A 14,435-nucleotide genomic window follows, 5' to 3' on the forward strand; every position below is an offset into this window, starting at 1 on the left:
TGTTGGAAATATTTGACGTGATTACTTTGTACTGAACAACAAAAAATATATAACATAGGTTTAGTCTTTTTTTTTTATTAATTGAAACATTTTAGTGTGAAAATGTAAATAAATTCTACATTGAAAGCACCATGTTTTAACTGGTTTTAAAACTACTTCATGAAATGTGTTGAAAGCTCAGCTTGTGTTAAAAGTGCTGCAAAAGAAAATGATCAGATTTTCTCATGGACGTTCGTGGGTTAAATACAGAAGAAAAATGTCGAGGATATCTTTAGAAATGTGCTTTAACGTGCTGTCCCTTTAATGTGACATACAGTAACTCTGTCGCCACTTGTAAAATGATTTCAACAAGGCAAAAAAAAAGAAAAAAGTCCTCTGAGATCTTCAACAGCCAGGCAGGGAGAATTACTGAGGAGCTTGTCTCTTCATTTCTATGTTTCCAGAAATAGCAAGTCATTAAGAGAATAGCAGGTGATGGGCATATTAGAAAGGCTCAGCAGAGGCGACGCGTAATGAATACAGTTCAACCTTACAGTGTTCTTCCCCCTTGTGCGACTCACCCATCTTTTTAACTTCAAAACCTTGTTTTCCTTGTCTCAGAAAGCTTCAAAACCAGCGTTGTTATTCTCCCCGGGTCTTTCAAGTTGAAAAGGATCTTGGGGACACAGTATAATGTGAGGTTTGCTCTCTGAGAAATGAACTCCTCTCAGTGTGGTTTCGGAGTGAGAAGTGAGAAGAACACACCGCTCCCATGACAAGTTAAAGGAATTAGAGGAATAATGAGAGCTCCGTGTGCTGTGATAATTTTAATGAACTTGCTGAAAATGGGCTTTTATTGCACAAGTGAAGCTGTCAATACATATCCAAGGGTGGTATCCGATTTATGTGATTTCTCCTCCGACACACACAGGATTGTTGCTGCTGCTGAATGTACAGCTGTCATTCATCAAGTTTATAACGATGTGAAGTTTACTTTGCTTTCTTTCATTATAGCTCAAAATGAATTAAAAATGAGCTAAGTGTGAATGTTTACTGTAAAATGAATATTCATATCAGTATATTTATTTTATTGTGTCTCGTCTTCTATGCTGTGAGCTCAACGCCACTGCAAATGAGGGTCTCTCGAGTTGAAATAAAGGCTTTCAAGTGATAATACCATTCAGATGATGTTAAGACGTATTGATTGGACAATATTTGTTAAATAAATTGATCATCATTGACCTCATTTGCAGTTACTGTAATTAGGCATGAGTCTTGGGACATTAATCCGACAATTGTTATTGTTAGAGGCCCTCAGCTGTCTCAGTTCTCAATACCCCATCACAAAGCAGTGGGAGCAATTTGGGGTGAAATGTCTTGCCGAAGGACACAACGGAAATGTTGCCACAGGAGCTGGGTATCGACAACTGACTCCCAACTGACCCATGGCCGCCCCAAAAATACATGTTGCATTTTGCAATTACCCTTTAAGAACATTTGCATGTGTACAAATATTGGCATGCATTTTTTTGTCCTTTCCCTCTCACGTTGAGTCTTCAATATTTCAACCTTTGTATTAAAGAAACAATCCGAGAGACATTTTCAAACTCCGAGCTCCTAATGAGGTTTTTAATTGGTGCTTTGTTAAAGGCAAGGTGCATTAGAAAGGTCAGCTAGTGAAGTGAGTTAGCCTTTGTTTGCTAAATGCATGTGGCTATTCCTGACACGAGTTGTGAGATTAATATGCTAAACAGATTTAATGCCGGTGCCTAATTAGAGTGGCTTAACTACAGTATGTCACCTCAAATCTCAAATATGTGGCATGTGACGGGGTATGTAGCATGTGCGTGGTCACAATCTAGTTAGCTCACATAGACAGAGCCTGGGCGTGTTTATGTGAGACAGAGTGTTGGTTGTGTTGGCAACAAAAGGCCGTGTGGTAGGTTATGCAACTTCTCAGTCAGGCATAAGACGGATAATTGGGATGAGGGGCTTCGTCTCTGAGCGCTTATCCTCTCCTTAAGGCACAAATATCTTGTGTTTATTTCAAATTCAAATGTCAGAAGACTTTTGTGTATTTCATTCTCCAGCTGCTTTAAGGGTTAAGCTAATATGCTCGAGGTCAAATGTTTGGTTGGTTCTTTGGCAGCTGATTGTGCATGTAGCAGACAGTCAGAGGGCCCATATGAGAATCATTATAACAGGGAAACAAAGAAGCAGTATTGAGGAAGACACAGATAGAAGTACTTCCACACGCATGCACACACACACACACACCTAGAATATTACACTTATTCGCCTACACACACCTGATGTACCTCCGCTGCACCGCTTCCATCCCACTAGGAGGAATTTTGCACTTTGAAAAACAATGAAGTTTGCACAGACGAGAGAAAACTTTGCTTTCCAACATTTGGAGCTTTGGGAATAGTATGTTTGGTCGCCAACAGAGTAAGAAAACAGGAACAGAGGAAACTTAGGATCTCAAGTGCATCATCTCTTATTTACTTGGTTAGATGCTTTTCTTGATGACAGATGACAATTAGAGAGGATGTTCCAGACTTGTGGTTTCTGACTGTGGGCTGTGATATAGTCTTTGCCCAGTGGGATTCCACTGTTGTGTTCTGCTTAATAATCCAAATCCTCTAAGTCCCCCTCGGCCCACTTCAGCCTTTTGATTGCTCCTTGTATTTTTATTACGTTATACTCCATTTTCATAATCTGGTGCGCAGCGCTGTGTGCACGAGAGAAAAGAAAAGAGAGAGAGAGGAACAAGTGCTGCGTACTACTTTCCTAAAGTCATTCAGATTACAAGGGTCAGTCTCTAATCCAGAAAGCTGCATATGTCTGCTTCTAGTCCAACTTCTAATAATTCTTGGAGGAATATGACTATATGCTTAACTGGATGATACAAGCTGCGCTCCTGTTTATGCACAGGCCCCTGGAAAGTGTATGTGTGCGCTAGCTGCTCTGCCACCAGGGAACATGTCCGTTGGAGACAGAGGACAGATTTTCACTTTGCTCAGTCTCCATGGATCATGCAACACAACCTTTTTGAGGGAAGTAATTCATTTGGCGACAACAAAACAGGAAGAATAGAGCTGCGTCAGCAGCCATCAGGATGGTAGAGTGTGATAGGCGAGTGCAGCCCTGTAATCAATCTGTGTGTGCAGGGCCATGAGGTGCATATTCAAAGAATATTGCAGCCAAAGTGAATGAAAATAGAAATATGCGAGTCAGATGAAAATGCAGTGATATGATCATTGGTCAACAGTTTCAGCATTTCAACACGTCATGACTGTTTGACCATTTTACTACAAATGGGAAAACACATAATTATATTTTGTTTTGGGGTTATGCTGTTTTGACTTGGGCTTCTAGTCTTAAATGGAAAAGTAAGGCTGGTGGAGTAAGGCCTGCCCGAAGAGATGGCTGGGTCCCTGAAAGGTCCAGTGACATTTAACAATATCAGCATGTGCACATTGGACCTTGTAAGCCTTATCGATAGCCTTCTGGCGAACGCCCCCTTCCTTGGCCAGGCTCCGATCAGCTGTTGGAGCTGACTGAAATAAAGTTTGTTGAAGGTCCTGGCATGGCGAAGCACAGTTTGACATTATTGGACTGAGAATTGCAGTTCAGTGGGCCCACCCACAACACATTAACATTTAAGAGAAAAGGCGTTTTCCACTTTAAGAAGAAGGGTTTTACATTTTAGGACATGCTACAAACAATTAAATGTGTCTGTTTGTTGCTTGATTAAGTAAAGACGAGTAGCTTTAAATGGTTTGAAAGCTGAAATACAAAATAGACTATGTCCTTACTTGTGTCCCTGGGCTCTATCCTCCGTTTTTTCATCAGAATCTGGAGGGCAGCTATCTCCACCTTTACTACATGGAGCTGTGCTTTCCTGCCGACTGAGTCTTATATTGTCATTATAACGATGATGGAGAAAAGGGGAAACTTCACTCAAATAGAAAAGAAAAAAAAATCCTCTATAAAACCATTTGTTTCAAATTTTGACCTGTTCTATGTAACCTACTACATGTAATCTGCCCTCTACTGGATTATCATTGCAATGCAGGCAGTAAAGGGCTTCTTTTTTCACCTTTTCAAAATGGCTGTAGTCATGAACTCATGCACAGACTTTTAGCGGGAAAATCTTTGATCATTTTCAAGAGGTAAGAATATGGATCAGCTTTATTGATCCCTCAATGGGGGAGATGTATTTGTTACAGCAGCTCAAATAACATGAAACAGGAGATATAATTCCAAAAAAGTGAAAAAAAAAAAAACATAAAATACAAGAAAATAAATACAATTGACGGTCAGAATAATTTTTATATTGTTGCTCATTCTTTAAAACATGTATGTTCTGTATTGAAACAACACATCATTACTTAATAATTCTTTCTGTATGTTACCAAATGTGTTAACGCCAATGTTATCAAATGATACTTCGGGTATAAGGTGCTTTATGCCTGAACAGTCATGTCACATTTCTGTAATGTGATCTACATTATGTCTACCTCAATACCAACACACACCATTTTGATGAATTAATTAATGAGTGAAATGCCACCTCAAAATACATTTTGGGAAATTTCACATTAACTATTCCTTTAAAATCCTTGCCAGAAATTCCCAATGCGCTTCAAAAATACCTAAATGATATGGCCCAAAAAAATAATTAGGATTTCATGACGAGGTTTAATAAACATCTCTGTTCCAAAAAAATTATAATTTTCTGGATATTTTTTAAGCCGGAAACCAATCAAAAAAGCGTTGGCAATTTGGAGCGAAAAGAAAAAATCGTTTCCAGACCTGTCATCTATCAATCGCAAAACAAAACAGTCTCCTTCAGAAACACTCAAATCCTTGTCATGCATGACAGATTCACACCACTAAACATGTGCGAATGAAGCGTTGAGCTGCTGACAGGCCCCAGATTTATTTATTCATATTTATATTAGTTATAACAATTTTTTCAAAGACATTTTTTACAGATTATGTGTGCTTTAGTCATACATCAAAGAAGGACGATTGTCTCCTGTTCACTGAAAGTTTGTGTTTGACTTTTCTTAGAAATACTTGAACGCAGCTACCACCTGGTGTTTGTGAATGAGACATTTGGTGCAATAAGGCTGAATTGTTTAAAATGGGTTAATAATTCCCTCCAAATAAATGCATTCGACTCTGGGATAACATTCTGTATCCAAGTGAAAGTAAAATAAACAGAATTGGTTAAAACCAAAATCCTTTAATAGTTGGATTGTATAGTCCTCCTGCATGCTCTGTCCCTGTCTGTCTCCCCGTGATTCTGCCCCCCCCCCCCCTCCTCCTACAGCCTGATGCCAAGGCTAAGATATACATCTGTCTAATTTCTTGCTTGTCAGCCCACCATCTGCTGCAGGATCAACATTAAAGACAGGAAATATGGCATCAAACTGTCAATCTCAAACCAAACACACACACTGGCACTTCCACCAACATGGAGGCTGCACAAGTTACTACGGTTGCAGACAAATAGTTATTCTGATTTTTATATCACTATGATGCTTTTGTTGCGTTTTATCCCATTTCTTCAGACCCCAGTTCAGACGGGAGCACAACTCAGTGATAGGTTTCAATCACTGTCAATAAAGCCATTGAATGTTTCTTGTTTTTATGGTTTCAGAAATAGTGAATGCACCAGCAGTACAAAAGGTTACACTAAGCTCAATATTGAAAACTCAGCTGTCTGCATCCAAATTTGCCCCAATCTGAATCCAACTGCATCTTAACCCCCTGATCTTATTAGAATGATGGTAATTTTCTATGCAAAGCATTGGCCTTCTAATCTCATAAGTACAAGTGTGTTTCCTACACAAACTTTTTTTTTTCTTTTTTAAACAATTTCATTATGAATTGCATTAGAGATGGGACGCATATAATCCAATATCATTATCGGATACAGGATTTACGGCGACAATCCACGTCACACTGTGCAATTCTCAGCTCACACACATTCAGACTGAACTGTTCTACGTGTCCACAAACCATCTCAGTGACGACGTTGAGACGAGATGGATCCTTCTACCTGTATATGATAAAAGGAAAATTCTTACACATCACTTCAAAATATTTAATTTGAAAACCTCACAGTTGTTTCTGCTTTGTGTGTACAAACAAAGTTCAGTTAAATTTCTTTAGAATGATTTTATTTTTTTCTTTGTGTAACCTTATACACCGAATAAGGTTACACCGAAGCATCAGACTGAGGCTCTAAGGACAAACGTTGCCTTTATGTTCATGCCCTGTGAGTTTAACACGTTAACGATATCAACAAAAGACACAGTATAACTGAACTTATAATGAAGCTGTTTTATTAAATGCATGGAGTATACATTGGTGGCATACATGGTCATGCACCAGTCACAAGGCTGTAACTGTCACCAGCCCCCTCCCATGCTCTTGTGTTGAAATTTACTGAATGTTTCCTGCTGCGTTTTGAATTCACATCACCTGTGACTTCATGTAGAAAATGTGCTTGTGGTCCGGCGGGAAAAATGCATCTGTTTGCATTTACACATGCCGCTCACCTTAAACATTTCAGGGCGTTTTCAGGACTTTAGTGCATGTGTGAAAGTACCATCACTGTTTCATTGTCTATCTGCAAATTATAGATCCATTGCTAGGCATAGCCTTTCTTTTATTTTTGTGCAGTAGAACAAAGAGTTACAAGATTTTTTTTCCCACAAGATTCATCTAATCTCCCCTTTAATCTCTTTTGTTGAGTAAAAACTCATTTGTCATCTTGAAGCCTTGTAAAAGTGCTAAAAGAACTATTAGAGGCTGCAGGAGCAACTTAATGAGCTAAGGTAACTGAAAAGAGGAGAGATTTCGCTCCTTTCTTTCTTTCTTTCCAACAGAAACCTCTTCAAGGTCTCAAATGTGAAGGCTGTATATTTTAAAGCAGCCCTTTTCACATCTCAATAGCACCATTATGTCTTTTGACAGGGGTTTTGGGTGGGCAAGAAGAGCCACTGCTATTCTCTCAGCTCTATTTTTCCCATTGGCACAAGGACACGGTTCAAGAAAAAAAACAAAAAAAAAACGGCCATTAATGTTTCTCCCTGAGAAAAGCTTCTGCATCCTTGCAGCAAGTTGGACATGTCACCAGCTGCTGCATTATGCAAAGCTGTTGTTAAAAATGCATTTCAGCCTTCTTTTGAACATTGACTCAATTAGTCCTCACATTATGGCGCGAGGAGGGAAAAATTGGTACGATTATAAAACACGTTTCACGTGTCAGAAACTGTCACGATACATCCTGTTAAATCATAATCTTACTTTGTCTGCGGGCCAGAAGGTGTGAACAGGGTTCAATTAGCACATGTGAGTCGAAGTCGATCAAAGAAAGAAAGTTGTCTAATGACTGTGACATTATCCACTGACAGCGGTAATGAACAGGTGTTAACATCCCTCTGCTTGCTGACAGTCTTAATAGCTCGTGTGGCTTGTGATGCCGAACTTGTGTTGTGTTGAAAGCATTAACAGGCGTGTGGAAAAGAGCTCTTGCCTTGACTCCTTCTGAAATGTGTCTTCATTATTTTGCAGGTGACGGAGACTCGGACGGGCCCACTTGGATGCAGTAGCTATGACAATCTGGACTCGGTCAGCTCAATCCTTCTGCAGAGCCCTGAGAGCAAGATTCATCTGCAAGGTACACCACCGCCCAGATTGTCTGTATTTTTCACATGGGTCATTTATGGCCTCCATAATTAGGGGCAATCTATAGTTGCACAAGCAATGTTATTGAGTTGATGTGGCAAACAGTTGGTGTCCTCTTAAGAATTGAATGTCAGTGTGTTTTTTTTAATTGGGACCTGGATAGATTTGCTCTGCAGAACCCTCTGGGGACAGAAATACGATTCTCTGTCTGCTCGTGTTCTAATGTGACTGCGTTCTTCAGTGTCTCTTAAAACTTGTTCATAGACGTACCTGCATTCAAAACAGTCGCATGAACTATGCAAACTGCTCCGAAACTGGAGCAAAGAGTAGTCTCTCCACGCAGCCATTGTGTATTACGAGACAATTAGAGGATTCTGCAGGTTTAGCTGTACTTATAAATATCAGAGTTGAACTTTGGTGTATTTATAGTCCACAGGAATGTTTCCGACGTGAGTATTCAACACATAAATGAATCACTTCCCTTACTCAATATATATATAAAAAAAATAGGCTTCACTCACAGATCATTTGTCAGTGGTTGCAAATAGCAACTTTCGCCCATTAGTGGTTCTGTTCTTTAAAGCAAGATTTTCTCTTTCTTAAACATTGACACAGCCAATAATTAGCAGAAGAGAAGAATTCCTTGCTGTGACAGTCACCCTGGGGAAAAGGAATGATGAAACGCTGTGTAACTGTGGTCAAGTGTTTGAATAGCGTGATTGGTTCTTTGATTTATTCGAGTTTATGCAGGTTATTAAAAAAGCGGTTTGAGAATCACAGAAGCTGCTTTTTCAATCCCCTCCCCTCCCCTCCCCCCCTTTTTTTTGGTTCCCATCTGAAGGGATCATTACTCGTCCTCAAAAATCAGAGAACTAAGTGGTTTGTCAAAGAAACACTTTTAAGTTCTCGACTGCCACTTATTCAAAGGACTCCATAGGTTTTTGGAAAAGCTTTATTGTCATGCATCAAATGCATTAGCCTTGCACTTTGAAGACTGTTTTGCTACACGATTGATAGATGACAGGCTTGGGAAAGATTCTTTCTTTGGGCTCCAAAAGAATGCCAAAGCTTTTTTGATTGGTTTCTGGCTTAGGGTTTTATATGAGGCCAAATAATGTGTGTTGCATTTTGTGTGTAGGTAAAGGGTGAGGTAAGTGTTAAGTGACGTCCCAAAAATGCTTTCTTTTAAGAGCAATTATCGGCACTGCCTTTAATTAGGAAGACAGCTGAGGGTGTAACTTCTTCAGCAGTCATAGTACGCTTCAAAGTGATAGCACTTCACACAGCCCGTGGAGAGGCGTGCAGTCATTGGAGAGCTTTTAAGGTCTATTGCGCTTAAATATATTCATAATCACTTAATTCAGCGTGCTGTTCTCTCTCATTAACACTTATGTATGGGTAACAATTAGTCGTATATTTAATCCCTTAGTGAACCATATTTTTCTCTAAAGTCAAGCCTGCAGTTTGCATTCATACAAAACAAACACACAAACTACATTGGCATAGGTTAAATATTTTTCCTTTATTTGGGTCAAATGTTTTTGTCTGCATTGACTCCCATGATGGTTCAAACAGCTTTAAAATAGTGTTTTTTTTTCCTGCTATACTGAGAGACTGCAAAATAATACTTATTATTCTGGATCACAAGGGTTCTCTCTTTTATTCTTTAAAGATATGCACTAATATCAAAAAAACATGAGGCTGTGTCCAAAGGCCATCTTTTCCTTTGTGTCAACAAACACAAGCAGAGATGATAGAGAAACACAGAGATGGTCGATACTTTGATATGTTTATCAGTACACTGAGAAACTCACAACTCCAAAACCACATACAGTTCAAAGATCCCCGAAAGAAAACACTGGTGGGTGTACATGCGGTGGTAGTGGATTGATTTTCAAAATTACTTAATAGTGTAATCCATTTTTAAATGCAGAGCACAGCAATAAAGGAATCCAGGTGGATGATTAATAGCGATGACTCCTCCCACAGTCTAAAGACATGCTTGTTAGGTTAATCGATAACTCTTAATGGCACGTAAGTGTGAATGTGTGTGTGGCTGGTTGTCTGTTTCAATATGTTAGCCCTTTAATTGGCAAACAATCCAGATTGTACCATGCCTCTCGCCTAATGTCAGCTGGGTTTGGCTCCCAGCCCTGTAACCCCGAATGGGAAAATGCAGTCTTGGTAATGGATGGTGGTCAAGCTTTGTCTTTGGGCTGTTTTAGTGTATTTTAGTACTTGTATGAACTGCTTAAAATTGCTCCCGAATTTGAAGGTAATATATAGTTACTGAGTGATGTTTGAAAAAAAAAAAAAAAAAAGATACACTCAACAGAAGAGATGTAAAGCAAGACCACCGCCACGTGTTCAGTCGTTATTGCTCCCGTTTGGCTCGGATGCTCTTAGAGTAATTGAATATGTAAAAAAAAAATCGCAAAGGTTTTATTTTAGACAATTGGAACAACTAGTGAATGTCACAGCAGTTCCAAAAGCAGCTTGATCTCCATTTATGAGTACAAAAGGCAGTTAGATTTCTTGACAGATTCACTGTGTCCCTTGGCTGGTCTTACAGTGAATGCCCGAAAAACAAAAGCTTTGACAGCATTGTCCTCTTCTTTGACAACCAGCCATAAATGAACTTCACAAAGTATCCCTTGAGGAGAAAGACATTGGCTGTGCCCAGAACTGCTTTTATGTGCACTAGTAGCTCTCAGCACAGCTAATGAACACCCACGATGTGTCTCATTTTCCGATACCGAGTGACCTTTTACCAGGCAATTAACTAAATCGCAAACTTTTGGCATTTAAACGGTGGGGAGGAGTCGAACCCGGTCAATGTGGAAGATCACGGATCACTAACGGCACTTTATGTGATGCAAAATGTGCACAACGCAATATTTTAGATCAAATTGTTATTAGATTTTACACCGATCACTGAACATAATCTTTAAAGCGCCCATTTATGTTAAACCTGATAGGAAAACTGAGAATATACTATCAAAATGAACAACCTGCACATGTTGCTATTTGAGATGTTTATGGTGGGTATTGTGTATTTACTCAATCCACCATGGGCTTGATTTGATCAGATGGAGCAGGAAAGACTTTTGGGACAAAGGACGAGGTTCAAACAGAACCGCTAAACCTGTGTTGCAAGACTCTACAGGGCTTAAGAGCATGACTATTTTAAATGTTTGGTGAGATCAATCAATAAAGAACTGAAGGGGAATGCATACCTATTCTCATGCGGTAATGGATCACAGGTAGACATCACATCAAAGACAGACAGGGAGAGCTGAACTCTTTAAACTCTGATGCAATCTTTTCTTTTTTTTTTGTTATCCTCTGAGTCACACAGCTATTGCAAGCAAGGGCATTAGTTTGGTTGGCTTGCTCTCAAAATCTTATGAAAGCCAAAATTGTACTTGAAAATTAAGTTTGCTTCTATTGATGAGGTAATGTGTATCTCTGATTGAATCTGTCATTGAATAACACATGAAGCGTTGATGTGGTTAGCTGCTTTCACACATGTATTTCTGAAAAATTCCCAAACATTTCAGGACAGCCCGCTCCTTTAATTTTCCAAAGTTTTTATTTACACCTGTCCCTTTCATTGTGAGACGTTCCAGGTGTTGTGCATTTGCAAAGACAGCAGTATAGTCCTGTTTGAACAGGATATGTAGATTGTTCTTTCAATATCCAAATGAAAACCCAAAAATGGAAAGTTTAGTCACTTCACGCACAATGTGTTTTTAAACTATTCACTGCAGATCATTTCTCATCACTGATTGACCCACAAAGAGAAGATGTAAATCCTTTCCCATAATGAATTACAATAAGTGGAGTGCTTTTCATTGAGGTGCACACAATGGTTTTCATGTTTTTTTTTTTCTTTGTCACCTGCACTGGGTCACACAAATGTCAAGTTTAATATAACATTGAAACTAAATTAGGTCCTTGACCATTTTTTTTTATTTCCCCTTTTTAATCCATCTTTATTTCATTTTCCAATTTTATATACTTAGTTGAATTTTTAAAGACTGAATAAACGTGCCTCTTTGCTGTCTTTGCTTCGCTGTTCTAACCAAACCATTTGTGATGTAAAGTAGATAAGATTGTCTGCGCTTTTCATTGTTGGTCCAAAGATTCCATTGTATGTTTTTCATCTCCTATACCAGCACATGGGAAAATGCTGCCAAATGTTTCAGCTTCCAACCTAAGGCATTCCTACCTTAAACTGAAAAAGGGCCTCCAGCCACTTTGTCAACTCAATCTACGTAAATACATACTGGCATACAAATATGCAGAGATGTCAGCACTACACTGCCTGGATGAGAATAACCAAGAATGAAGCGTAGGCTGAGTGACTGCTGACTGACTTCATTGACCTAATTTGACGGTGTTATGAATGCAGTCTGGGCCATGGGGAAAATGACTTAACACATTTTCATTCCATTTTTTTTTTCAGGTTTTCTTTAGCATTTCCATGAAGCCCCTTGTCTAGACGGGGGCTTCTCTCTGCTGTCTGTGAGGGTAGATAATAAAGACTTTGGTTTTATTTGAGAAAGCTGTCCAAATAGCTACCAGTTGGGGAAGAAAAAAAGGTTTTGAATAAGTTTAGAATTTACTTTTAGAAGGCATACATTTAGAATGACAGTGTTTAACATCCCCTTTTTTATGTTTGCCAGACTCAGATGAGATGTCAGATTTGCGTATGTGACCTCTCGTCCTTACTCAAGCACTGTCTGGGGAGCAATAACAACAGACGACAACTGCATTTTGCCAGCTTTTGCAAAGAAACTTTCTTGCACAATTTGAGTCTTTCTTTCTTTTCTGGAAACTTACACAACCGTACTTTGTCTACCCACTAAATAGAGCTTGTGTTTTGCCTTTTTAGCCTTCTGACTACTCAAAGCTGCTTTTTACATAGCATGTCACATTGACCCATTCACACTGCATTTACCACACTAATGGCAGAGGCTGCTATGTAAAGTGTCAATCAGTATTAACTAATCCCATTCACATCCATGCACACGCCGCCAGTCTCAGAACCCTTCGCCAATTATCATCTATCACAGTCTGACAGATGATATGTGCCTCTGAAAATGGAGGATGTTAGTTCCCCTGGGATTTAAGTGAAAGCCAACGTTAAGCGCCGAGCGGCCTCTCGGCAAGACTTCCTAATGTAAACACAATCCTTTTTTTGGTCGATGACATCATCATGGAGTAGCAAGCGTTCATCTGTTGAGTCACAGCAGCTTCACATTGATATGATTAAGTCGAATGCAGGACCTTCCGGTTGAGAGACGAACGTCTCTACCACAAAGCCACAGCAGTTAAAACTCAATCCACTTGACAATTTCTGACCATCTACAACGTTTAAACAACAGTCTTCATCAATCCAAACTCTTATATATCTAGCTATTGATTGTCATTTTTCTTTCATGCTTTACAGGAGACATATGAAAAATCCACTGTGCCAGTGTTTTTGAACATTTATTTTGGTAACCTGAGTGTCTATCAACCCACAAAATTTGAAATAAATCCATCCAGTCTTTTGTTTGTGATCTGCTTAAGTCTTACCACATGAAGAAAAATGCTCCAAATCCAAGTTGGAAAGAAAAGTTCTGGAAAGAAAATCCCCTCCCCTCCCCCGGTATCTCCACCCGTGGACTCCACCTCCAGCCTAGAGCAAAACTTTTGCACAGGTCTGCCATTTTTATTGTCTCTGCAGAGTAGTGATGTCTGCTAGGAAAACTCAGGGGGTCTCATGGCAGTTTAAGAGACACACACCAAAATGAAGCGTTCTGAGAGAGCAGGTTTATACAGGGACACGAACCTCCTCTGGTGCTTGAGTCATGTTATATTTTGACCAAAGCAAAGGGGACTATTTAAAAAAGGTGGAAAATGGGTATAATATGTCCTCTATAATGTTTTTTGGTTGACTTCTACACATTTTCAGTATTTAAAGTTGTTCACTAACACTACAGTAGTGCTACAGATGGATTCTGTACATCTGAACTTTTTCTTTATTCTCTCTGACCAACTTTTAACCATTCAACACAAGAGCTTTCCTCTGTAGCCTTTAGAATGAATAAATATAAAAATCCTAATCTAGACCAGCTATAGAAATTGCTTATGAATTAAATAAGAGGGGATCATATTAGTATGCAGCACCATGTGAGTTACAACAAGGATGCAGTAATAGAAAACCCACTCCATTTAGCTCTTCTAATTAAACTTTTAATCATGTCGTTTTCCTTCTTACCCACTTTTTTTTTTTTTTTTTTTTGTCCCGCCGAATCTCAGCAGTTTATAGACCTTGAGGCGCAAATGTAACTGCAAAAAGACTTGGATGGAAAATACACACAAGAAAATGATTACAGACCTGTACAGACCAAACTTTTGAAACGCTTCCTGAATGATTGAACGTGGCACAATTGGTTTTTGGAAAGGCCTGGGATGGCATTCGGGTGGAAATTAAAATGCAAAAAAAAAAAAGCTTTTTAGTCGTGGTCAGACTTCTCCTGCAGCCACTTTAAAGTGTCTTCTCAAAATAACAGAGTTTTCAAAAAAAGAGGAATGTTTTCCGCCTCATCCCTGTGGTCTGCTCTCTGTGAGCCAGTGGTGCTGCGAGCAACAGATAACACAATGCGGCAACACGACGCTCCCTGGATATTCCCCCTCTGCTTTCACTTCGATTAAGATTAGAATGCTGTGTTGGACTCGGACATCAAGGCAAGCTA

The 14,435-nt window shown here is 39.2% G+C and overlaps 1 protein-coding gene across 1 annotated transcript in view; it reads left to right on the top strand.

The window, feature by feature from the left end:
* brinp1 (bone morphogenetic protein/retinoic acid inducible neural-specific 1) overlaps window positions 1–14,435 on the top strand; it is a 117,294-nt gene that overhangs the window by 76,950 nt on the left and 25,909 nt on the right. Inside the window, exon 5 of the mRNA XM_079363595.1 lies at window positions 7,576–7,681. Coding sequence (XP_079219721.1) covers window positions 7,576–7,681 — 106 coding nt within the window. The remainder of the gene's footprint in view (window positions 1–7,575; window positions 7,682–14,435) is intronic.

This window comes from Symphodus melops, assembly GCF_947650265.1.
Source record: "Symphodus melops genome assembly, chromosome: 16".
NCBI lineage: Eukaryota > Metazoa > Chordata > Actinopteri > Labriformes > Labridae > Symphodus > Symphodus melops.